The 24,363-nt window shown below is 46.3% G+C and overlaps 2 protein-coding genes across 5 annotated transcripts in view; both read left to right on the top strand.

Moving 5' to 3' along the window:
- IL21R (interleukin 21 receptor) overlaps window positions 1-6,510 on the top strand; it is a 28,753-nt gene extending 22,243 nt beyond the window's left edge. For 3 of the 4 annotated variants that reach the window (XM_074918825.1, XM_074918826.1, XM_074918823.1), the window contains 3 exons: window positions 569-665; window positions 1,370-1,451; window positions 4,424-6,510. In XM_074918825.1, the coding sequence (XP_074774926.1) occupies window positions 569-665; window positions 1,370-1,451; window positions 4,424-5,338 (1,094 nt within the window). In that variant the 3' untranslated portion in view covers window positions 5,339-6,510. The remainder of the gene's footprint in view (window positions 1-568; window positions 666-1,369; window positions 1,452-4,423) is intronic. The other variant, XM_074918824.1, reaches the window with a different exon arrangement.
- Window positions 6,511-16,813: 10,303 nt separating this feature from the next.
- Window positions 16,814-23,211, top strand: LOC141966579 (interleukin-9 receptor-like). The gene is made up of 8 exons (XM_074919470.1): window positions 16,814-16,892; window positions 17,253-17,361; window positions 18,706-18,899; window positions 19,602-19,738; window positions 20,073-20,247; window positions 20,490-20,604; window positions 21,627-21,711; window positions 22,196-23,211. Exons 1-8 carry the CDS (start codon window positions 16,814-16,816, stop codon window positions 22,742-22,744), a joined length of 1,443 nt encoding a protein of 480 aa, XP_074775571.1. The 3' UTR covers window positions 22,745-23,211.
- The last annotated feature ends 1,152 nt before the right edge of the window (window positions 23,212-24,363 follow it).

Raw genomic sequence — 24,363 nt, forward strand, 5'->3', positions numbered from 1 at the left:
TCGATGTCAGCAGCATGTGCTGAACCTCCCTGCTCTCGCTGATCTGCGGCTCAGACCGAAGTATGACATGGTGCTGTAGCAGCAGGGTCAGGCTCCACCCGCTAGGGGTTATCTGAGTTCTGCATCTCCAAGGTTCTCCTTTCCATTGCAGGCAGAGAGCAGCCAACAAGCATTCATCTAGTCAACACCTTTTCTTCACTTGTCACTAGCCAGCTGCCCTCTTCTTTTCACTTCACGGATTATCTGTTGAGGTGTCCCTAAACCAGGAGTCGGAAACACCAGGGCTCTATGTAGCAGGGACCTGTCCTGCCCCAAACATGTTGGCTGTCAGCCTGCAGCACAGCCAGGCCACAGGCCAGCTGATGCACCGCTCCTTTCATTGATGCACTCTCCTCTGAGCATCCTCAGTCAGATCTCGTATCTGGAGTGCTGAGCCCCAGGTGACGGCCTCAGTGTCCCTAAGAGAAAGTCTGGGGCAGAAATTGAGGGGGTGTCCTCACCATCTCCTGCTTATTGACCAGGGTAGAAATGCAATGTGAGCCTGAATGACCCTGTCTCCTTTCTCCAGCAGTGACACAGACAGCAGGCATGGGATGGCTGCTGCTGTTTGGTGTTGTCGTGGCAATCACCGCCTCAGTTACAACCTTCCTGGCCAAACAGCGGAGGTAAGAATGTTTCAGGAAGCTGGTGTAATGCTCCTATTCTGTCTTGCTAAAGATGGGGTGTTCACATGCAGTCTTCTCTGTGTCTTGTATATCCGTGCACAGCGCAGCTACGGGGCTGCGAGGCCCGCAGAGCGTCCCCAGCTGTGCACAGCCACGAGCGCTGCTCTCGGGGGCTCTGCTGCCCTTCGTCTGCTTGGGACAGACAGCGGCACGGGGGGACTGTGCGGGGCCACCCCGCCCCTGGGCTGCTCTCCCAGTCCTCCTGTGCTCACAGCTGGGATGGGAGCCATAGCCGGGGCTGGCCGGCCCCTTTCCAAAGCTGGCACCGGCCCCTCAGCGCTGGCTGGGGGCCTCCCTCCTTTTTGGAGAGGTGGTGTGGGCACTGGCACGGGACAGGCCGCTGGGCTGGCGCAGCCACCGGGCCGTGGGAGCAGCGCACGGGGCAGAGCTCTGAGCCAGCCCAGCCTGAGGGGAACGTGCATTTCCAACACTTGGTGCTTTTCCAGGAAGGAAACGACTGGAGCCTCTTTCCTTTGGCAGGAATATTGTGTGAGCAGGTCTGGACGGTCACTGAGGCCCCACCTCTGTGAACTTGTGAGGCTAGTGAGGCTGGGCAGGTGCTTTCAGCTGCTTGAACTGGATCTGGAGATGCCTTGCTTTGCATCTGTAATGTGCATGTAAACACAAAGACTTTTCTTTTCCAGCTTGTGGAAGAAGATGGCTTGCATCCCAGACCCTGCTCCCTTTTTCAAACCTCTTTACCTGGTGCATAATGGAGATTTCAAGGTATATAAATGGGTTACATAAGCAAGTGGAGCATGTGACAAAGTTAAACTAAAAGGCCCATCATGCTGTCCTGGGCAAGAAGTTTTCATTAGGGCAGTGGGAGGGGGAGTTTATCTCAAGGGAATGCCAAATGGCTCCAGATATAAGGACCAGTGCTCGCCAGTGTCTGTTCCGTGCGTGAAGGCCTTTGTTGTGTCCATGCTGCTTATTCCCTGTAGGTGCTGTCTCAGTGGGTGAGCTGAGCTGTGATCTGTGAAGCCTGGAAATCTGAAGGGAGTGGACAAAGGGATACCAGGACAATAACTGGGGTTTTTCCAAAGCTCCAGTCCCATGCTGCCATCAAGGCCATTGTAGAGCCAGATCTCCCAGTCCAGCCTCTGCAGTGACACGAGCTCAACATTAAGCCTTGCAGTCCTCTTTTCAGAGTCACTCATACAGGCAATAGCTATGCATATCATCCTGGAAAGATGGCTAGAGCCCTGGGGACAGATAACTGCTGCCTCCCTGTGAAGGAAGTGTCTTTGGGTAACTTTGCCCAGCCCTCCCAAATTCTCTTCTCTTTTAACACCAGCCAAACTTGCTCATGTGACAAAATGGTTTGCGAAGGCTGCAGGGTTTTCTGGAGTTCTTAGGGTATAAAAGTAAAAGAATATTGAACGTGCATAAATAACGGTTGTATTAAGCTGAAGGGCAATTCACAATGTTGTTATCAAACTGTAAAAGCACTGGCATGTGAGTGCAGACGTCACTGCCTCTTTCTGAACAGGTTCCTGCTGTTACAGCAGCACTCATCAGAGACACATCAGTGTCTGCTTTTTGTTTCTGCTTTTTTCTTAGACCCTCTGGGAGAGGGACACCAGCTAGGCCCTTATGATCTTCCTGTACTTTCCCACTGCTGCAGGGTTGATGTTTGTGATTAGGTTAAGCAAGGGGTCTTGGATGGGTGTCGTTCAGGCTGAAGCCACAGTGGCTGTCTCCCTTCCTTCCTGCCTTCCTCTTTCAGCCCTGCTGTGGCTTCCTGTATCTGCACCAGCGGGGGACTTGCGTCCTCTTGTGTGGCACTGGCTGCTCTCGGGGAAAGTAGCCAGGACCAGGTGGACTCAGTGTGGGAACTCTTGAGATTCACAGGCTGGGGCTCACAGTGGAAGTGTTGAGCACCCTGCATGCCGAGCGCCACGCTCCTCTCGGGGTGAATCCATGGGGTTCTCTGTTCCATGGGAATTACATTCTTGCTAGTTTCCAGTTAGGCTGTTCAGTGCTGCTGGGAGGGGAATGAGCCTCAGTTGCTAGAGCTGAGTTACTTCTTACCAAATGTGCAGATTAAAGCAGCAGTTGCCCACACAGCCACAGCACCAGATGCACAGGCAGGGCGTGTCAAGGGGATGCGGTGACACCACTAATATGGGAACAGACACGTCATCTTCAGCTGACAAGAAACCAATTGATGTGGGGCTCATTCAACTGCATCCTGCCTGCATCAAAGCAACGGGTTCAGTTATGTCCTGGATTGGGTAGGAAGCAGTAAAACTGTTAGAGGAAAAGTTAAGGCATAAAAAGAGAAGGGAAAGCAGAGAAACGTTGTTTACTCTTGTGTTTACATGGGTCCTTAGATTCATGTTGGGTGAGAATTTGTAAAGAACTGTCAGAAGGAAATAAGAAATACTATGTCTGTTCAGTTCTAAAAAAGGGATTTCCTGCTGTTTCTTCAAATAGCTTTTTTAACCTTAGGTGCATTTCTGTCCAATACAGCTTTAGTAATAAGCTCTTTGTCGCTTAGGTTAAAAAGAAATTAAAATAGACATGGTGCTTCCTGCTGTAATGAAGACTTTTCCATGTTCTGTGTCTGAGGGTAATAAGCTGTGCCAAGCTGTTATTTTCCCAAGTGCTTTGCTCATGTCTAGATACGCTGAGTGCAGTTTGGGGCAGGAGGCTGGTACGATTAAGGCAGTCTGGCAGCTGTGGCAATGCCCAGCTCTCACGCTACACTGTCAGAAGCCTTCACAGTGTTTATGAAGCTCAGTGTTGTTGCCTCCTTCATACACGGCAGAACGTGGTGCACATAGAAGAGCCTTGACGCAGCTCAGCTATTAGGCAAGTGTCGGACAGGGAGCCAGGTCTTGAGCCTGTGTTGTGCCCAGCCTCTGGACTGCAGAATCCTCTGGTAGGACTTACCTGCATTCCTTAGTGGCACGTGCCAAAAGTTTGCTGAGATCTGAGTGACTTCAGTGACTTCTCCAAAAAGAACAGAAACTTACTTTGCTCTTAGAGAAACCCAGAGGTGCTTTTACTCCCAGCTGTGACTGAATGCAAGGGGACTGTGATCTAGAGATAATGCATGGCACGGGGCAGAATGTGATACTGGGGGGCAGGATTCAGTGTGTGGCCCTGATGGTCGTGAGTGAGCGCTACCTGCAGCAGGCAGGTCCCTGTCCCCTGCCTACCACTGCCGCCTCCTTGTCACTGTGGGAGAAAAGGTTGGTCTGGGGCATGGCTGCACAACAGAAGATCAGGAGAAACCTTCCCCTGACCCCCCTCCCAGGGAACTGAGGCGAGGGAAGTGACAGAGCAGGGCTATGTGTGTGCTGGGTGCAGGTGCAGCATGCGGGGAGAACCTGACTGTCCTCTCAAAGCAGTGCCCAGGACAGGAGGGCAGGGGAGACGGGCTGGGCTGGGTGGGACCTCTGGCTGATGCACAGAGGAATGCTGCTATGGGCAGTGGAGTTCCCTGCAGCATAGAGAAAACTGAAAAGCCATGAAAACCTCTCAAAGCTAATTGTTTTCGATTACCTGAGTCAGTTCTCTGGCAGCTGCCTGAGCCTGGTAATAGCAGCATCTCATACCCTGCTATTTATGAGGAGTCAGTGATTTTAGAGTTTGACTTTGCCTCTGAAAGCTTAAGAACTTTGGTCATTTCTGTGGAACTCTAACCTGATGATACTGACCTTTCTCTCCCTGTATGTCCTTTTATGCAGAAGTGGGTTGGTGCATCCCATACAAAAATGACCCTTGATTTCTTTGAATGGGGAATAGTCCTTCCAGAAGTCCTAGAAGTTTACACCATGCATCCTTCCAACAGCACCTCACGGGAGGAGCTGCATGAGCTGAGAAAAGATCTGCCTTGCAAGCCCTGTGTGTCTTGCCTGACTGCCCCAGGCCAGGACAGCCAGTCCCTACTGTCTAGTGTGAACAGCAGCAGTGGGGCTCAGGACCAGTCATACGGGCACTTGTCCATCGATACCGTGACTGTGGCTGATGAATTTACACCTTGTAACTGCCAGTGCAACTGCAACCGTGTCTACAGGGGACATGGGCATGCCAGCAAGGAAGACAGCAGTGCTGGAGAAACTGGTTACCCCAAGGTTAACGTCGATGATGAAGATGGAAAGATGTCCAGTGACTTGGACACGGCTGACCTGAGCACACAGGACAAAATACTTGCTTCAGGGTCTGTGTCCACAGACCACCTGAGGAGTACGAGTGTCCCAGCCCGCCAGCAAGTAGAAAGGGCTTTGGAAGGAGGGATGGGGAGCATCCTAGAAGCCCTTTGCTTGCAGCCTAATCAGTGGGATTTGGAAAATCCAGGCTCTCTGCCTTCTCCTGATGGTGAAAGTGTTTCCTACAGTGAAGGCTCCTGTGACTTCTTCCCTCAGACTGCAAGGCCTGGTGACAGCTACCCTATGATCTGCGTAGATTTGGACACTATTGACAGTGGCTTTGTGGACTCAGACTGTGGGAGTCCCGTTGACTGTGAATTTGAGCAAAACAGTCAGACCAACTGTGAGCCCATCCCTCTTGAGCAGGAGGGGGAGGACTTTCCACGGAGCTACGTCAAGCAGTGGGTCTCCTGTCGCGCTGACAGCCCTGTCACTGGGGGACAGACAAACTAGGAACTTGATGTTGCCTTGCGGAGTGTAGGGCCTTTTCCATACTGTGCCAGGAGTAAAGTGTTAACAAAATTCAGAAAAGAAAGTTTACTTTGTGTAAGCGCTGAAAACTGTTAGGTCCATAGAAATATATGCCTAGTTCTATTGCCACTTATTCTGTTAATGTCTCAAACTTGACGTGATTGACTTCTTTCCTTTTTTTTTTTTTTTTTTTTTTTTTTTTTAAGAGTCCTAGGTCAAATCCCCTTATAAGGGCAGGAAAAGCAACTGTACCTTGAAAATTACCCTTTAGCTTATGTAGATGTGCAAATTTTTTTGACAGTAGCCTTATAAAGAGTACAACACTTTAAATTATTTTCCCTGGTATTCTCACAGGACTTGAGAGTTTGGATGTACATGGAATCTTAGAAGCATAACCCATGGCAAGCATGTTTGTTACATTAAAGTTCCCCTATTCCCAAACAACACAAGTGGTGTTACTTTTCCTACTAATATCTTTGATTCTTTAAACACAACTGTAATAGTTTGTTAATTATGGAGGGTCCCAGCCCTGTCCATGGGGTATGATCAAAAATAATTATCCTATAATTATCACAGAACTGTGTGTCCAAGAGACCAAACACAACTCAGATTTCAGAAAGACTTTGCCTTTCCAGGTGGAGTCTGCAAATGAGAAGTCTTCAAAACACCTACAATTCCAGGCAAAATCTTGCTACCAGGCTTTTCTACGGAATCAGCATCTCTCCCAGCATTTTCCAAGCACATTAACTGAAACATTGAGCAGCTTTTAGAATTATACAGAAATTTCAGAAATGTTGTCCTACCTGGATGTGCTTGCAACTCCATCTTCTGCCCTGGACCTGGTCTACTGAAGTTAACAGGTCAGTAGCACAAAGTTTGAGCAATTTCTTCTAGGTAATAAAGCCAGCCATGAAACTGGTATTTGCACTGTAACTGTGAATATGTTTTGCTCTGACATCCCTGTTTCTCTGGTTTGTTCACCTTAATTGCCTTAAAAAGTTACTGTAATACTGATATTGAATGTGAAGATCTACATCTTATGTAGGCACAGTGCTACTAACCTGTGGGCTGCCTGGCTCCAGGAGATCTTATACTGAGAGAACCTTTGTGTTGAATGAAGCATGTTTCCAGTGTGGTAATAATCTGCTGTTGCTGTGATACCAATAAACTGTTCCCTCTCCCTCATCCTGGCCAAGACTTTAGCCAACCCCACAGCTCCCTAAACAAGAGGGAGTGCATCAATGAAGAGAAGCTGTTTCTTTCACAGGTGAGTGCCGGGAGGGTTTTTCTGTGCATCCACATCCCTGGTTGGATTGTTCAGACAGCTGTGGTCTCTGCTAAGTTGATTTTGAACCTAGAGGCCTTAGCTTTGCCCACGTTGTTGTTACTCCCTCGATACACCTCTAGCTCAGGGGCTTCCTGGGCGCTGCTCCAACATACCAACACTTTTTGGTTCCTTCTCTCCTTACTTTCTTTTTTTCTTGACACCTTTTGTGAGAAGCCATGGAAGGTCTTAGCGTGCTTATGCATCCTCCCTGTGTGCTGCAAGTGCCCCACACACCCTCCACGAGGCAGCACCGGGTCGAGCCAACTCCGCTCGCCCGGTGATGCGCTGAGCCTGCCCTGCGCGGGCACTTGCACCCTGTCTCTGCCACGTGTGCTGCTGGGCTGTAACATCCTGCAGCTTCCTCTCACAGCTGTTTGCCCTTCAGAAACTACCGTATGGTAACAGCGCCAGGCTGCCTCAGGGAGGAGGGGAAGCTTGCTGATCTCCTAGGGTCCTTCTGCATCTCGGTTCTGCGTGCTCCGTGTTTCTGTTGGCATCGCTGGCCCCGGAGCTGCCGGAGGAGCTGTTTCTGTTATTGCCACACTATCCAGCTGCACGTCTGGTAGAAGGTGGTGGTTTGGTGCTATGTTGGGTGAGAAGTCGCCTCTGGTCACCCTAGGAGGCAGACTTCATGGGTAGAGAAGAGTCACTTTGGTATGTGGCATAAGGATATTACAATAAGGGAGACTGTTCCCTTTGAAGCAAGCTGGAACAATTAAGGTTTTGGCCAATGAGTTGTTGACACTGTGGATGTGAAGGGGTTTGAGGTGGGGTTTTTTCTGCTGCTCTTAGCAACAAACTGCAAATGTCCCTTGCCTAGAAGTACCTAATTTGGAAAAACTTTCCCTGGGAATGCTAGAGTCATTGGTAGGACTGCAAGTCCACATTTTGTTGGCTTCTGGGAGGCCTCCCCTGTTCTCCAACAAGCTGTCTCTAAAACGTCTCACTCCACCCTTCCGTGATCTCAGTAACCTGCAGTGGCAGATTCCTGGACAGCAATGTGAAGCACAGGAAAGAGTTATGATAATAGTGTGATAAAGGCATTTGGTGTTGAAGTGCTCAGCCAAGCAGGTCTGCTTAAAAGAAAAGAGTTTGCAACAGGCTGCCAAAGCCCTTCAGTGCAGGGGAATCTGCTCAGCCGCTCCTGCTGTGCTCAGGTAACCAGGTGATGTAACTTTAGCCTGCCTTGTGAAGGTGGGGTCAGTCACACTGCGCAGTGGGATGCGGCAGCGAGAAGATGTCAGACAAAGCCCTTGGATGGCTGAGCTCTGCTGCACCTTGCACAGTGTTCACAAGTCAGGGATGTGATAGTGGACTTAAGATGCTGCACTGACCAGAACAGTGTCCTTGTACTGGGGGACTTGATGAGCAGAGGGAAGCCAGATCTCACCGATTTGTGAGAGACAGCATGATCAGGATGCAGAGATGGTCCTGGGTTACACTGACCATCTGCTCGGACAGGCTAACAGTGTGTTCACTAGCCAAGCATAGAGGCAGGTAGACACAGAAACCCCGGTCTGTATGAGTCTATCTCAGGCTAAAAAACATGCGTTATGGTATGAACTGAGGACTGCAGCACAGACAGCAAGTGCTGTGTGTTCGAGCAGCTTCCACTATAATGTGAAGCTTCTCCTGTTTACTATGTTTGTCTCTGTGATCCAAACCCAAAGGAGATAGCAAAACATACACACTTGTTCCTGAGTTGACAGTAGACAAACAGTGGGTGTCTGTCCAAATGGACTACTACAAACAAATTCAAGGTAGATGTAACTTAAAACAAATCACCTGGTGAGAAAAAATGTTCATCTGATGGAAGGTGATTGTGGGACAGTGGGATAGGTGTAAATGGGTCCTGGAAAACATGAAAGAAGGGTCTGCATGGCCCTTAGAGAGCAGGAGTTCAGTTAACAGTCTTTGGGCTGCGTGGCACTTGGGGTATGGGGGGAGTATGAAAAAAGGCAACTTGAAGAGGGCTGTGATGTTCTTGTCAGAAATACTGCTCTGTATTTTGGAATAGTAATACGAAAAGGAACTGGGAAAGGAGGCTTGTGCTTTGCTGTTTGAGCCAAACTGCTGCTGAACTCTTGTACTGATTTTTCTGTCTGCCCTGTAGGCAGAATGTGGTAAAAGCTGTGTGTCTTGCGCAGCGGTAGCATTTTTATGGTGACCTGCTGTAGAGGCTGGGAAGGTGCAGGGATAGGGTTTGTCTCTACAGGAGACAGGGATGTTTTCTGCTGCAGCAGGTGAACGACAGGCATCTGGACAGTTCTGAAGCAGCAGGTGTTATTTGTTTAAATGATGCTCTGAAGGCTGCTGGCATTTTAGGGGCCTTCTGTTTCTGCTCCTGTTCAGGATTGTCCTAACTGTGAAAAGTGTAATATATGTTCAGGTGGGTAACCAAGGGGTCTTACGGGAGTCGGCAGAAGTCTTACCCGGGGGGGGCCCAGAGCAGGTATTGCCTCCGCTCTGCGCCCTTCCCTGGAAGCCTTCTCAAATCCCGGCAGGGCTAGGAAATGGCCCCAGGTCACTTAGAGCTCTTCTGTTACAAGGACGTTCTTTTATATTCAGGAAATTACTTGGCCTTTTAAATGTTAACCCTTCAACAGAAATTCCTCAGTTTCTCCATCACTAATGAGTAATTGCAGATGCAGCTACTTTAACTCTATCTGATAATCTGAGCAGCTTTTCATTGGTTCTTGAGATTATCTTTAAAATCGGGCACAGTAAGCTCTGCTTTATTATGCCACTGCTGCTACTGCCTGATCATCAAACCACACAGCCTAAACTATCAAGGGACAGAAGCAGTGCGAAAAGTGAAGTTTCCTTTGAGCTGGTAAGACCGTTTAACATATTTCTGTGATATGCATGCCAGTAAATAACGATAGGATACATCTACTGAGCTAAAATATTGAAAAATAATTGCTTTGCCTAAATGTGGAATTCTATATTGTTTCTTGTACTAGGAACGTGGAACAATAAAATCACCAGAAGGGCCTTTGCACTTTTGTTCTGCTTATTTGCTGAGCACAAAACCACACTACTGCATTAATTTTGATACGGATTGTGCTAGAAAGATGCACCATCTTGGATGAATTATTTTTAGGTACTCCTCCCTAACTGAAACATGTGAATGTAAATCTAGCCAAAATAACCCTCAGCATCTGGGACTTAGCAAACAAAAATATGGGGTTTTTTAATGTGTGTGTGTATGTATATATGTATATACATACATATGTGTGTGTATGAATATTGCTTTATTGCAGTAGTCATCCTTTATAGCAGCTTTTTTCAGCCTCTGGGATCCAGGTCTGTCTAATCTAAAAGTACCTAGCTTCCTGAGCATCAAATTGTGGGAAAAAGGCACTTCAGAGATGAAGGGAGAAGACGACTGTTTATATGGGGTTGTCCCTGATAATCTGTGCAGATGAGGAAATCTACTACTTCGTTTTTATTCTCCAGCAGTTTGCACGCTGATCATGTGAGTCTACTATGTGCACTTGACATGCTCCTGTCAGACACATGCTTAGAGGCCTTGGTATTCAGGAGGTAGATAATATGTCATTAATTTTTATTAAAGGACCTGCGAAATATTTTCTTGTAGGCAGGGATGATTGAAGGACTGCCCACGATAAACAATCACACTTAATAGTACAATGGATCACTCTGGAGAATGTGCACCTGGGGTACCCCTAATGGATGGGGGATGTGCACCTTGGAACAGACACACTATTGCCCATCACTGTTTTACTTCATGGGGTGGGTCAGTGTCCTGCCTTTAGTACCTGTTGGTGCTGCCTCTGGAAGAGGTTCAAGCAAAGGAAGGGATTACAGCCAAGGGAGAGCAGGTCACTTATGACTAATTGCTAAATTGTAAGGAATGGAAACAGAGCGTTCAAGGGTCCAGGTCTCTGTTCCTGCTCCACTGTGCACCATGTGTGTCTTGCAGAGCATGTTTTGGAACGTGCTTCTGACTTCCTCTAAGATTTAGGTGAGCCTGGCAGACCATACATGAGCTGCAACAAGAAAAAATTCACTGACAAAATAATCTACTGTATATAAAAGTTGATGGCAGAGGTGGGATAGAACCTTGGAGTCCTGGCTGTCTGGTGTGGGCTGGCATATGATATCAGTACGTGTATCGGAGAGTACTCGAGCACGCTGACAAATCTTCTGTGCACATCTCCACACAAAATCCTTGCTCATGCTCTTGTATGACACTTCAATTTCATGTTTTATCAGGCCTTTGTAGAGATGATCTTGTCTTACTTGTAATCATCCAAAGGCTGGAGATGCAAAGGTCCTTTTTTGTGTCCATCACTTTGAACCCATTACATTTCTCTGTACAATTATTTTATCTCCTTTTCTCTATCATATCAGACATAAACTTCTTGTCCCCACTTTAAGTCACTGACAGCCTCCTCTTGTCATCTCTCACCTCCATATCAAGAAGTCAACTCTCTATGATGCCAGCTTCCACTTCGTACTAGATCATCAACCACCTCCTCCTAACCTTCCTCCATGCTATTGTTTATGTACTGAAGGTACTGCCTACCGTCCTCTTGAGCTACCTCAACCTCATTCTTCAAGTCTCTCCTTAAAGCTCTACTTTGCTGAGTTGCTAAAACCCAGACAGTATCTAGGCTACCCACATGCTGAGACTGTGCTGTTGCCTTCCTGTATTACTTCTCCTCTCAGTGGTATCTATCAAGTAATTTATTTCACTCTATAGAGTTCTAAAAGCAAAGGTTCTCTTCTTATTGTGTGTTCCACTGGACCCTGAATGTGGGAGTTAGCCAGAACTTTGAATGTGGATTTCTGGTAATACAAACAGATAGAGCAATAACAGTTGATCACCTGTCTTTATGTTGATAAGAAGTTGGAGCATTTGGAAAATCTGATTCTGGTTAAAATTACTTGAGATGACTTTTGGGAAATGGAGGCAGCTGAGGGAACCACAGGAGGGGAGGGGAAAGGCATGGCTGGAAGGCCTCACTTCCTCGAGCAGGTAACAGGCAGAAGAACTCTGCCCTGGAAACACACAGAAAAGATGGAAACACCATCACAACCAGCGTGAGAGCACCTGGGAACTTGAGGTCACTGGTCAGCTTCTGGTGCTGAACCAGTAACCTGGGCTGGTGGCAGCGTACCTGGTGTAGCATTTCAGGGCCTTCTCTCAGGCATTTGGACTCTTTCTTTCCTGCACAGTGAAAATGGTTCTTCTCCCTTCCTCTGACACCTCCCACACCTACGGGGCTTTTCTGCCTTCTCCCACAACTCAGCAGTGGGGCAGAAACTGGGCATTAGAGCAAAAGCAGCATGAATCGGTCTGGCTAGGAAGTTGGTTTGTCTCCCAGTGCCCCAGCTGGTGTAACTGTGCCCTTGCTGCTGGCACTGGACTTGAGACGTGCCAGTGAGATGTTCCCTTGCAATGGCGCTGGCACCTTGTTGGTTTCTGCTTGGTTCCTGGAGTGGTAATGAGCTGCTGCTGCAGAGGTGGTCAGAGATGGTGGTCATGGGAAGAATGATGAATGCCTGCTCTGGCACCAGGAGTCCCCTCACCCACCCGTTCTCACTGAAACTGAAAAGTGCTTTTGCACTTGCTTCATTTTTTGTCTCGTTCTGTGGCTGTCTGCTGCCCAGCACCAAGAGGAGGTGACATTTCAATTGACTGTCAATTTTCCTGCACTGCCTATCAAAACCTCCATATTGACCCTCATAAGAGGAAGAGAATCTCACCAAAGCAGTCATTTTCTTCTGGAACTTGCCAAGCCAGTTTATGTGTGGTCAGGCTGGGCTGCCATCAGCTCAACCTGCCTCAGGCCGATTCTTTTCCCACAGCTGAGTGACTTGAGCCAGGTGGGAAGCACAGTGAGCACGAAAGATGAGAAAAGGCATCGGAGCATCTCTAGGATTCTAGCAAAAATGTAGCTGTTTTCTCACAAGGCCAAACTCTTTGCAAGCATCAGCAGACATTACTTAAACAACCTTTTAATATGTCTCTGTGCTTGCAATTGATATTTCCCCCGAACACTACAAAATGTATAATTAGTTCCTTCATAAGTGGGAAGTGTCTGACAGTTACTGAGAAGTGATAGGGCCTGTTTGTGAACCAGCTTTTTGGAATGTACTATAAGTTTACATTTGCGAGGCTGAAGATGGCCAATGTTAAGGGGAGAACACTAGCACGATTACTTTAGAACAGACAATTATAACTAAGTCCTGCATCAATTTCACGACTTCCATCTGAGATAAGGGGTTTTTTTTAAGATGCTTAACCAAGATTTATAGATTACAAGTCTTGGATCACATGTTTAGGCAAGAGGTTGCAGCAACAAAGGTAGTTCCCCTCTGTACAAATTCTGCACTTTTTTTCTGACTGTATCTACGTTTGGTGCCCAACTGCTGGATTCTTTATATCTTTCTCTAGTAGATTAAAAAAAACCCAACACTTTTATCCTACCTGAAATCTTCCCATGTAAGATACTTATGGCTGGTGTGAAATTACTGCTTAGCCTTTCCTCTAGTTAAGGTAAAGAGATTTAGTTGGTCTTTAGTTGGTTTCTGAGGAAAGTTACTGAGGAATAGACCATTCTTATAGCCCTTTTTTAGAACTATTTTCATCTTTTCAGCAACTTTTTGTTCAAAGTGTGGATCCCAACAGAAGAAATGAGCTAATAATGGTGTTACAGATGCTACATGTACCTGCAGTAACATTTCTTTTAACTGATATGCCTCCACAGCCTGTGTTAGCTCCTCTAACTGCACTAATGTACTGCAGAATCTCGTGCAGCTGGTCACGTGCTATTTCCCCAAATCCTGTTCTGATAAGCCTTTCAGCATACAGCGTTCCATCACCTGCTTATGACTAACATGCATGGCTTCTAACAAATAAATTTGCATTTAAACATGCTGTGTTTGTTTCCAGGTGAGCTAGACAACCAGGAAACATCTGACATGTTTCAAACATTGCAGAACTGAACAAAGAACTTCTTGTGGCAGGGGGGCGGGAGGGGGAGTTTATCAAATTAGTAGCAATTACCTGGAAATATTCTGTCCTGGTTTAGTTATCTTGACCTGTGTTTGTTTGTGTGCCTCAACAACTTCTTGTAAGCACATGTCTAATCCTACTTCATGCAGCTATTTCATGTTTAGTCAGTCTTACTGTATCTATCACAGGGATTGTGTGCAACCCTGATTAGAATGATAAGCAGGAGAGACTTCATGCCTCCCAGCCTCTCTCTGCTAAAATCAGCTAATGGTGACGCTTCCTCTTGACAACCCCCACTCTGAAGAAGGTCTGCAGCAAAACAGGATATTTATGAAAACCCATAAATGAAGAGGTGGTGAAGCGGAAGCCAGGAAGATTCCTTTTCTCTTCATCAGTTTCTGAAACGTTGTAATTATTTTATTATTTAATTCAGAAAAGGGACACTGTAAGCAGGCATTATTGCAGGGAAGTGCTCGATATGTGGATGCTGCTGTCTAGCTTTGTGAAATCTGGGACTGGAGACTTTTGGTTGTGGAGTCCAGCTCCTGCTACTGTAGCCACCAGATCACCGATTTCCCTCAGTAAACCAATCCTAATGATCGAAGTATCAAATCCTTGCTAAGCGTAGGCTCTTTTTCACTGGCTCCTATTCAAGACAACTTCAGACCTGTTGGCAGTGTTGACAGACATGCTGAGGGTGCACTCGATTCCACTGTCCATGTCACCAACAGCGATGTTAAACAGCGCTGACCCCGACCCCCGAGGACGCCGCTCGTCACTGCTCTCCATGGGACATTTGAGTGTGACCATCCAGCCAATTCCTTATCCACTGAGTGCTCCATCCATCAAACCCACGTCTCGCCAATTTAGAGACAAGGATGTCGTGTGGGACAGTGTCAGATGCTTTGCACAAGTCCTGGTAGATGACATCAGTTGCTCTTCCCTTATCTGCCAACACTGTCACCCTGTTGGGAGAAGGCCACCAAATTCGTCAGGCAGGATTTGCCCTTAGTGAAGCCACACTGGCTGTTGCCAGTCAGTTCCTTATTTCCCGTGTACCCCAGCACAGTTTCCAGGAGGATCCGCTCCATGATCTTGCCAGGCACAGAGGTGAGACTGACTGGCCTGTAGTTCCCCAGGTTTTCTTTTTTTTCCTTTTTTAAAAATGGGGGTACCCCTTTTCCAGTCAGCAGGAACTTCGCTGGACTGCCACGACTTCTCAGATATGATGGATAGTGGCTGAGCCACTTCATTCGCTATTTCCCTCAGGACCCGTGGATCCATCTCATCAGGTCCCACGGACTTGTGCACCTTCAGGTTCCTGAGATGGTTTTGATCTTCACCAATAGTGGGCAGTTCTTCATTCTCCCAGTACCTGCCTTTACTTTCTGTCCCCTGGGCAGTGTGGCTGGAGCACTTCCAGGGAATACCGATGCAAAAAAGTCATTGAGTACTTCAGCCTTCTCCATATCCCAGGTAACCAAGTCTGCCTTTTGCTTCCAGAGAGGGTCTACATTTTTCCTAGTCTTCCTTTTATCACTGACATACACGTAGAAGCTTTTCTTGTTGCCCTTGATGTCCTTGGCCAGATTCAATTCTATCAGGGCTTTGGCCTTCCTAAGCTGATCTCTGGCTACTCAGAGAGTTTCTCTGTATTTCTCTCAGGGTATTTGTCCTTGCCTGCACCCTCTGTTGGCTTCCTTCCTTGCCTCATTGCATGTTTCTGGGTTCCAGTCTGAGTCAAGGGCTCCTTAGAGCAGCACACTACTTGTAGAGATACTGCATTAATGTAACGGCAAATATTGCAAACTGGAAGCATCTTTAAAAGCACCATATATTGCTGAGTAGATCAGGTCAGGATTCTTCATATTAAACTTTTTTGTTGGAAAATCATCAAATCAAACTTTTTATGGAAAACTATCATTTTAAATTAAAACTTCATCAGGAAAGAATTCACAGAATGGAATTTCTGTTTAAAAAGAGAGGGAGTCCAGCATAACCTTGTAGAGAGATAGTGTTTCATATTGCAGAAGATATACTTCAAATATTCTTACACAACCCTTCAGTACATTGGGTTAATGACTAGGCCCTAAGTATTCTATACCCTCGATGAGTACTTTGACCAGAAGCGTATCAGTTATTCTCTCCGTTTCTGTCTTTTGGAGTTTTGTTTTATGGGAAGGAAATATGATCCCAAGATTCCCACATTGTAGATGAGTGATTTGGTTATCTGCCTGGAATTGTAGCATCTTGGGTATGTGTGTTTGTGTGTCTGAGAGAGAGAAAACTATGATAGGTCTTATATTTGTTCAGATACAAAATTTCTAAAATACAAAATCTGTAGGCTAAAACACCCATTTCTATCCTAGCTTTTGTTCCTGACCTCAAACCCTTTCACACTAGCTCAGGACAACTCCAAATGACTTGAAGAAATGTTTCCTCAAAAGTTTTGTGACATCAGCAGTTCAAGCAAATGTTCCTCTAGTGAAGAGAAAGGGTAGGTGCAGAAGGCCCGTCACTCAACTCCCTCAAGGGAAAAAGACCCCTCATTAATGGCAGGCAGCAGTGTTTGTGGTGTAGGTGACTTTCAGCAGGTGACTACTGCTGATGAACGAGCTCGTGAGAGAAAAATTTGTTGAAGCCTTGAATATGCAGAAATGGTGTCTGCTTCAGGAAGCTCCTGAGCTGCAAATGTCTGAAGGCTGAGAATGTTCTGAGAGAAGAACATCTATGCTTCCTCTATTGCTATGGTTTTCTCTAAGCATCTGGTTTTTGTTACTGTCAGACACAGGATACAGGGAAACATGAACATTTGTTCCAACCCACTGTGGTGCTCTGCTGCTCTTGTCATAAATCAGATGCCAAAAATTGCAGGAAGAGGAAAGATGGAACACCCCCCTGTGCCCCGATCAAATGGCAGGAACTGAAGATTTCCTTTCAGGCAGCTGGTGCTTTGGATTCCTGTGCTAAGTGCTATTTACTGCCATGAGAACATCAGTTCCTATAGAAGAAATTATGTATCTGAGTTGTCTTAACAGAATCAAGGTCAGCTTGTGTCAGGGCTGGCTAAAGCTTCGGCCTGCTGGTACAAGTACTGAGAAAAGTGCCTCTAACAGTTGTTTTATTTTAGATACTGTCTGGAATGGGAGGAGATGGGTGGCAGCTGGGCCTCCAGTTGTGTGTTACTGCTGTGCTGCTCTTTGGTGAAGGAAGAGGGAGAGGTAAGAGGAGATCTGGAATAGGTCCACTGTGGGAAGAGAGGTGCATGCATGTGCTCATTGTTCATTCACGGGCCCTAAAGTGTGCGAGATGAGATCTTGCGACTGCCCGGTCCCAGGAACTGGTAGAGCTGGCTGGCAATGCCAGGCACATACTGGACGAGCTGGGCAGCAGCAAAAATGCAGCCACTGCCCAAGGTCCCTGCCCTAAGGTCTTACACTCATCTCGTGAGTGAAGCAGGTACAAGAGAGGAGGAGCACCGCGAGGTAGGACAGATGAGGCGCGGTTCAGGAAAGCGAGTCCCGGAGCGCGGCCTCCCTCAGGTGACACTCGAATGCAGCTCGGGTCTCCTTCCTCTGCAGAGTTCCCCGGCAGCCTGAGCTGCCTCAACAACTACGAGACTACCGTGAGGTGCGTGTGGGCAGCGGGGGAGCCCGTGGGAGACGGACCTTTCCACCTGCAGTTCACCAAGTAAGAGCCGCGCCCGAGAGCTGCCTGTGGCACGGGCGGGGCCCGCGGAGCCGCAGAGGCGGAGCCTGGCGCGGCCTGCACTCCCGCCACAGCCGGAGACCCGCGGCTCTGCCACCGCATCGCCCTGCCTGAGCCCCTGGCAGCCCCTGGCGGGCCCACGGCCTCGGGGGAGCAGCAGCCGTGGGGCCCCCGCAGCTGGGCCGGCTCGGGGCGTCCGTCCGCCCGGGGCCCCCTCTGCAGGGCCTCACGCAGAGACCTTCCCCCGGCGGCGGGGCCCTCCGCCCCGGGCGGCCAGAGCCCCTCTGGCAGGAGGCTGCCCGCTCAATTTCTGATCCCGTTTTACCTTGTAGCTTGGAAATTCAACACCTAGTGGTTTAATCTAAATCAGTCAATACATCTACAAAAGGATTCTGGAAGTCCAGTTAGTTGTAAGTTTTAATAACAGAATATTATGTGAATAATTTTTCCTCTAACAGAAGAAATCAGGTGAATAGTTTGCTAGGTGATAGGATAATAAGTATTTTGATATGCTAATTTGAGGTGAATGTGTTTGGATTATGTAATAATGTTGTCTTGACTACCAATAACTAGTGAACTATTACATGAGGGTAAGCCACGCTGACATTTGATGCCTCATATATACTGGTAAGGTTAAGTAAAAAATGTCTTAGTGATACTGGATTTTAAACCTATGAAAAAATGCCAAGCTGATAAACTGTGGTATCCCAGTTTATTGTGGGGTCACATGCAACATGAAATATTTTCTAATAGATGGCTACATTATATAATTTAATAATAGAAGACTGTTCTTTGGAGCTGTTTCCCCAAGATGTTATTTTCTGTCGTTCATTCTGTCATGATGTGCTGAAGCTTGTGAATATTAAAAAAAAACCCAATTAGAAAAAACCCCAAACAATAGACCAACCTCTGACATGTTTTGCTGTCAGTGCTGGTTTGTTCATAGTGAAAGAGGCTTTAATGCACAACTTGTTAGCTCTGTGCTGTGCACTTGTAAGTAACTGTCCACCCACTCTACCCCCCACACCAGATGCTTTCCTGGCAGCAACACCCAGCAGCACTGTCAGAGGGAGCAGGGGCAGCTACTGGGCTCTGCGTGCAGCTCCCGGGAGGTTTGGTGCTCTCGGCAGTGAGGTTATGAAGGTGTCTCCTTCCTCCCTCTTCAGCCCTGCTGTCCAGCCAGCTTTATTCTCTGCCATCTGCGCTGAAGAGGTTCATGTTCTTCCAGAATGTGGTGCTGTGCTAAGCTGCCACCCATCTTTCATAAACTGAAAAGCACTTAATCATATGACTTAAAAGAAACTTCCAGCCCTTTTATTCTTCTAGCCTCTGGTCAAAGGGCCACAACGCCAGCTGCAAACTGATTGCCAGAGAGAGGATGCAGAATCAGTACCACTGCACAATCCATTTAGCCAGCCAGATCTTGGAAACAGACGGTTATAGAGTCTCTCTCCAAGGCAACTTCTTTGGACGTAATCACACGTACATTACTTTCCCAGAGTACAATCCCCGCCAGCACAGTAAGTATGAACCAGGGCAGGTGTGAGCTGACACTGCCCAGCAGCTTTGGGATGGGTCTGATATTCTAACAGAGGGGGCCTCAAAGGCAGCAAATGAAAATAATGGAAACAAGGCAGCCTGCCCATCCCTGGTGAGTGCAGTGCACTGTGTGGTCGTCATCACTAAGGATGCAGTCCCAGTGTCTCTCCATTCTGACTCTTCCAGGACTTCAGAGAGGGCTGGCTCTGGAGCATCTTTCAAACGTACTTCTTACCTGCGTCACATTTTCTTGTGCCATGAATAATGTACAGTTGGATTGCCTCTAATATTGGTTGGGTTTTTTTAAGAAATGAAGTCATGAGGAATCAAAATCATGGATCTAATTCAATATCCCATGGCCTGGTACTTTAGAGAAATGCTCTAGTATTTGAAATCTCAGAGACTGTCTGTATTAGTGGTACATTGGAAGAGCAGAATGTGACATGCGGAGTGGTTCTTTGCTTGCTGGGCTGTCCCCAGGGGCTATTTGAGTTATCATTCATTTATGTACAGTTCGTTCTGTAGCTGTTCTGACCTAACCTAAGCTAATTTGGTCTACTGCTGGTCTTAGTATTGCTCTTTAGACCCAGCTTTATCTTCCAGCTAGTCAGTCTAGTATCATGCATCTCCTTCTGTGGTGTTCATGTCAAAAATATTGTAAAAAACCCCCACTTTATTTACAGTAAAACTTGATCCACCTTCGAACATCCAGATCAACGTCACTGCCAGCAAGTGCCAGATCTGGTGGAGCGTGCCTTGGTACCTCGTTGATATTCTTCAGTATGAGCTGCAGTATAAGGAGTACAGCGTGTCCTGGGAGGTAACTGGATGAGGCACACACTGATGCTGCCTTGCTCTGTGGGCACCATGGCCTTGGCACTCAGTCCAGGGCCTTCTGGCAGCTGACTGTTTTAAGCTGGCCTTTCTGGTTTCCCACATCAAGGCTGAAAGCTTTATATAAAACAGCAATAGTGAAGGTCAGTAAATCTTCTTCTCCTGAACTCTGCATTCAGAACTCATCCATCATCATGCACGCCCTCTTCTTGCACCCAAGAAAAGAGGATTTGTGAAAGAAAAGGAAGGAGGGAAGAGTATTTAAAAGACCATCCCTGTGCCTGGTGTTGTTAACAGAAATTCTTTGTAATACTTTGCAGGTTGCATTGAACAAGACACCACCCAGTTCACTGCCGCAGATAGAAATTGAAGCCGCAGAGCTTCGCGTTGATGTTGCTTACATCGCACGAGTTCGCTGCAAAGTGTCTGAAAATGAGGATTCCTACCATAGTCAGTGGAGCGAGTGGAGCCAGACAACGCTGTTTCAAAGAGCAGGTATAAAGAATGTTGTTTTGACCTTAATTCATATCTTTTCATGTCCGTGTCCCAAAAAAACGAAAATACCTGGTAAAATGAAGCTTTTCAAATCAGAACTAGCTTCCCTCAAGTTTTCATAGCCAAATTACATTCCTTGAGGTCTCTAGCAGCCTCTTTCACTTGCATTGCTTGCCTATGTGGGGTTCTAGCTTGACTTCCAGACTTTTTATCAATTACTTTTGTGTTGATTCTTTTCCTAGGTGTACCAAAACTGTCTGAAAATATCCTAAATACCAGAACTATGCAGTTCTTGTTCATTCCTCTGAGTTTTGGCACTCTACTCTACTTATTTTGGAACTGCAAGCTTTCTTCAAGGTATGTTACATTAAGTTCCCCTTGATCTTTGTAGCCTGAAGAGGGTAAATCAAGTGTCCTTATATCCCTTTTGTTTCTTGTTTCTTCTTCAGACTCAATTGTTGTCAAAAGCTTTTTTGACAGTCTTGGGACATGACATGTTCCTTGGCTGATGATAGTTAATGACCCACTACACAATCCTTGAAGAGACCAAAGTGCCTTTGTGGTACCCAAACTCAGCTACAGCTCACGATTGAGGGTCTCTTGGAGTTAAAGAAATTTAAACCCATCAAAATTTTTGGTTAGGTTTCACATAGATAAATTAAAAGTGCAAGTAGACAGCAATCCATAAAGGTGGTTAAACTGATGTCAGCGTTAAGCTACTTGTGACATACCTGGCAGTGGTCAGTAAAATAACAATACAGGCAAACTACACTGACTCAGGCTCAGTGTTTCATAGGTTCTGGGACCAAGCTGTACAGAGAAAAAAGTGTCTCTAGAGCCTTGGTTCAACCATCCTCTGCATTTTTTTATGCTGGCAGAGCAAAGGCAAATCTCCTACTTCTTCCTTTTCTGTCTTGACATACGTTATTACGCTCCATATACATGTCACTCTTAGAGAAACAGAATACACAATGTCCATACGATAAAATGTTTTTACAGGATAGACTCTAATAAAGGGACTGGGATGTCTGGCAGAATTTCTCTGTCTAAATGTAATGAACCTAGAACTCTATACACTTCCAGAAACATTGGATTAGATCAAATAAGTTGCTAAACAAAGGCATAAATAACTCAGTGCGTATAATGACTGATAGACCAGTACTGAGTTTGCAGCATAGAGCATTCCTCAGAAATTTTAAAAACTGTGCTTCAGGCTAGAAACATCAAATGCATGTGCCGGAGGCAGACGATCGCATGAGGTGTCAGAAGCCATGTGAAATGGGCTTCTCATGCCATCTCTGTGTGCTATGTCATTGAGACAGAATATAGAAAAACTGTCTGGTTTTTTTCTGATTTTAAGTGTTGTTTTATCACTTCAGAGCAAAAAGCCTCTCCTGCTTTAACATCCCCACGCCAGCTGCTTTCTTTCAGCCACTCTATAATTTGCACAATGGAAATTTTAAGGTAAGAAATAAGTTCCATTTCTTTCTTATGACCTTCAGATCATGAGCAGAGGACTTTTTCCCCAGAATTAATCATTCTAGCTCCTGAGCAGAGTTACTGACACATGGTTCTGGTCTTCCTGGGAGTTTATAGTTTCTGTTTCCTGCCCCACATACTAGCTACACTGCCAGAGCTTCTGTCCAGCTCCAATCTCCTTAGAAATAAACCCCCTCCAGTTACTCCCTGTCCACACTGAACATGAAAGGTGCACCCGTCTTTGCAAAGCCAAAGCAATACAAGCAGCCTGCAGTATATCCCGGAGGTGAATTCCTGAAAATTTCTTGTGAAATTAGCAGCTAGATTCTTTACACTCTTACTCTAACTTTGTCTGGTAAATTTGCACTAAATCTCTGGATTACTGTGCTAAAGCTATACAAAAATAACAGTTATTTGTCAGATTTGAACACTAAGCAAAATGTCCTGAACTTATTGATCCTTTCACTAGGACTGGGTTGGACCTAATGAGGCTTGTAGCCAGCTCAGACGAGAAGAGGCCAGGAACTCAAACAAAGTGACTGCAGATGGAGTTTCTGATCTAAGCACCCAAGAACTGATTTCCCAGATCTCCTTGAAACCTATGGAAAGCACAAATTTGGTTGCTGCAGAAGACTTTGTATTTGCCTCAGGTCCAAGCCAACAGTATGTCCCCAGCAGGTATGTAAGCGCAGAAGAGATAGAAGTGAGGCTGGGACTGCTGTTTGCACAAAACCATGCTGATGATACAGTTGGCCTGAAAATCTCTGAGATAATTAAAGCCAACCTTGAGAGCCCTAGCATGGGAAAGAATTACCCCTCTCACTCACAACAAGGAAAGGGTGACTTCCTTATACTTCAGGAACCTCTGGAGGTAGCAAGTGTGTCCTTCAGCAGTAGTGACTATTGTACCTTGTGTGACAATGGTACCACAGGAGGTTTGATTCCTGCGGAACTACTGAAGCTCTCCAGTGGTAACAGTCTTGTCAAACATCCGAATGATCAGAGTGACCTCCCCTGAGGAATACTGCCTGCAGAGATCTTTGTGCTCTCCTCTCAGATCCCAACCCTGTCTTCCCAAGTGGCTTAAATGGTGACTGTGCAGACAATTACCAACATGTGTCATTTTAAGGTAAATCCTCAATTTCTGTACTTCAAAAGACGACTGTGACCTGCAGCTCTGGCTAGAAAATACTACCCCTGCAGGCATGGCGAGGCCTGACTCCAGCCACTTCTGCTGCCTCAGGAGACACGTGTCCCTGCCCTTCCCTAAATTAACCTCCTGGCAGCAGCAAAAGTCCAAAACCCCCTAGGCCAGGGAAGCAGCAGCAGACCCGCTGTTTTTCCTTAGGAGGAGATATTGGAATTGTGTCCCTCCCAAAGGCAGCAGCAATATTTGCAAAGTGCTGAACCATGATTTAAACTCCATCATTATTTTAAAGCTATGGATGATTCTTCATAAAACTGTGATAAACAATTTTTACTAAATAGGGTAATTTTGCTTCTTAATATGATATTGATGACTTCAAATGGTTCCTGATCTCATCAGAATTTATAATTGCACTAATTAAAGATAATCAGGCACTGGGCCTTGTTCTTTATTATCCCGAATGGCTGTAACTTTTCATTTTGCAGTAACTAAGCCCCATGTGCTGCTTTGATTTTAACAGAAATTTATTCTAAGGTTAATTGACTGGGTTGATCTAATGGAAAAAGGTAAAAAGCAAGAACAGCACAAACGAGCTTTATTTAATCACAAAACAGGCCAGGCCTCGCCTGGGGCTTTTGTTACTTCTCCAGAACTGAGGAGTCCTTGGCCTATCTGCTCAATAGGTACAGCCTCTCTGAGCCAAATCTCTGGAAGTTTATGTTCTGGCCTAGCCACAGATAATCCTATATATGATTGGTTACCCACCAAGCAGATTCCTGGAATCTTAGTTCCATGTCCTAAATTTAAAAGGCTCGACAGCTTTAGCAAGCACACTGGGAGGTGCACAAGTGCTGGCACACGTATACATGCAGTCGCACACATTCATTCCTCCTCTCTGGGAGCGCTTCCCTTGTCTCTCTGTTAGCCCTGATTAGATTTGACAATGCAAAGAAAGATTTCAGTTATAAGTAACAAAGCAGATTGAGACACCCTTCCCAAAAACTTGTGCTAAGCCAGAGAACTATTGTGGGAAGTCTTCATCTGGGAGAAAAGATGCAACAGAATGAGGCGTTCACATTCAACTTGTGTGACAGCCACAGGAGGTGCCAGCAGTGCGTTGTTTTCAGTGTTGTGAGCAAAGGGATTTTCTCCTGTCTGAAAAAATATCCCCTTTCTGCTCCTTCGTGCTTTTTATCTTGTAAAGACTACGTTCAAGGGTGCTTTTTATACTGTACCACAATCTAATGGCAGGAGAAGGATGTGATGTTATGGTCATTAACAGTTGCTATAATTTCCTCTGGAGAAGAAAACCTGTAAAACAAGATCCTGTGCCTGAAGGATTTTTGGTGATCCCAAACTTTTAGACCCCCTAGTGTGGTTTGATGTAGTGTCCCAAATTTCAAACCTTCAGAATCTGAGGGATGTTTCCTGAAATTGTCAGATCAATTGTATCTTAAACCTCTCAGAACTTGACAGCATTTGCTTATGAA

The sequence above is a fragment of the Athene noctua genome, chromosome 15, assembly GCF_965140245.1.
Source record: "Athene noctua chromosome 15, bAthNoc1.hap1.1, whole genome shotgun sequence".
Classification (NCBI taxonomy): domain Eukaryota; kingdom Metazoa; phylum Chordata; class Aves; order Strigiformes; family Strigidae; genus Athene; species Athene noctua.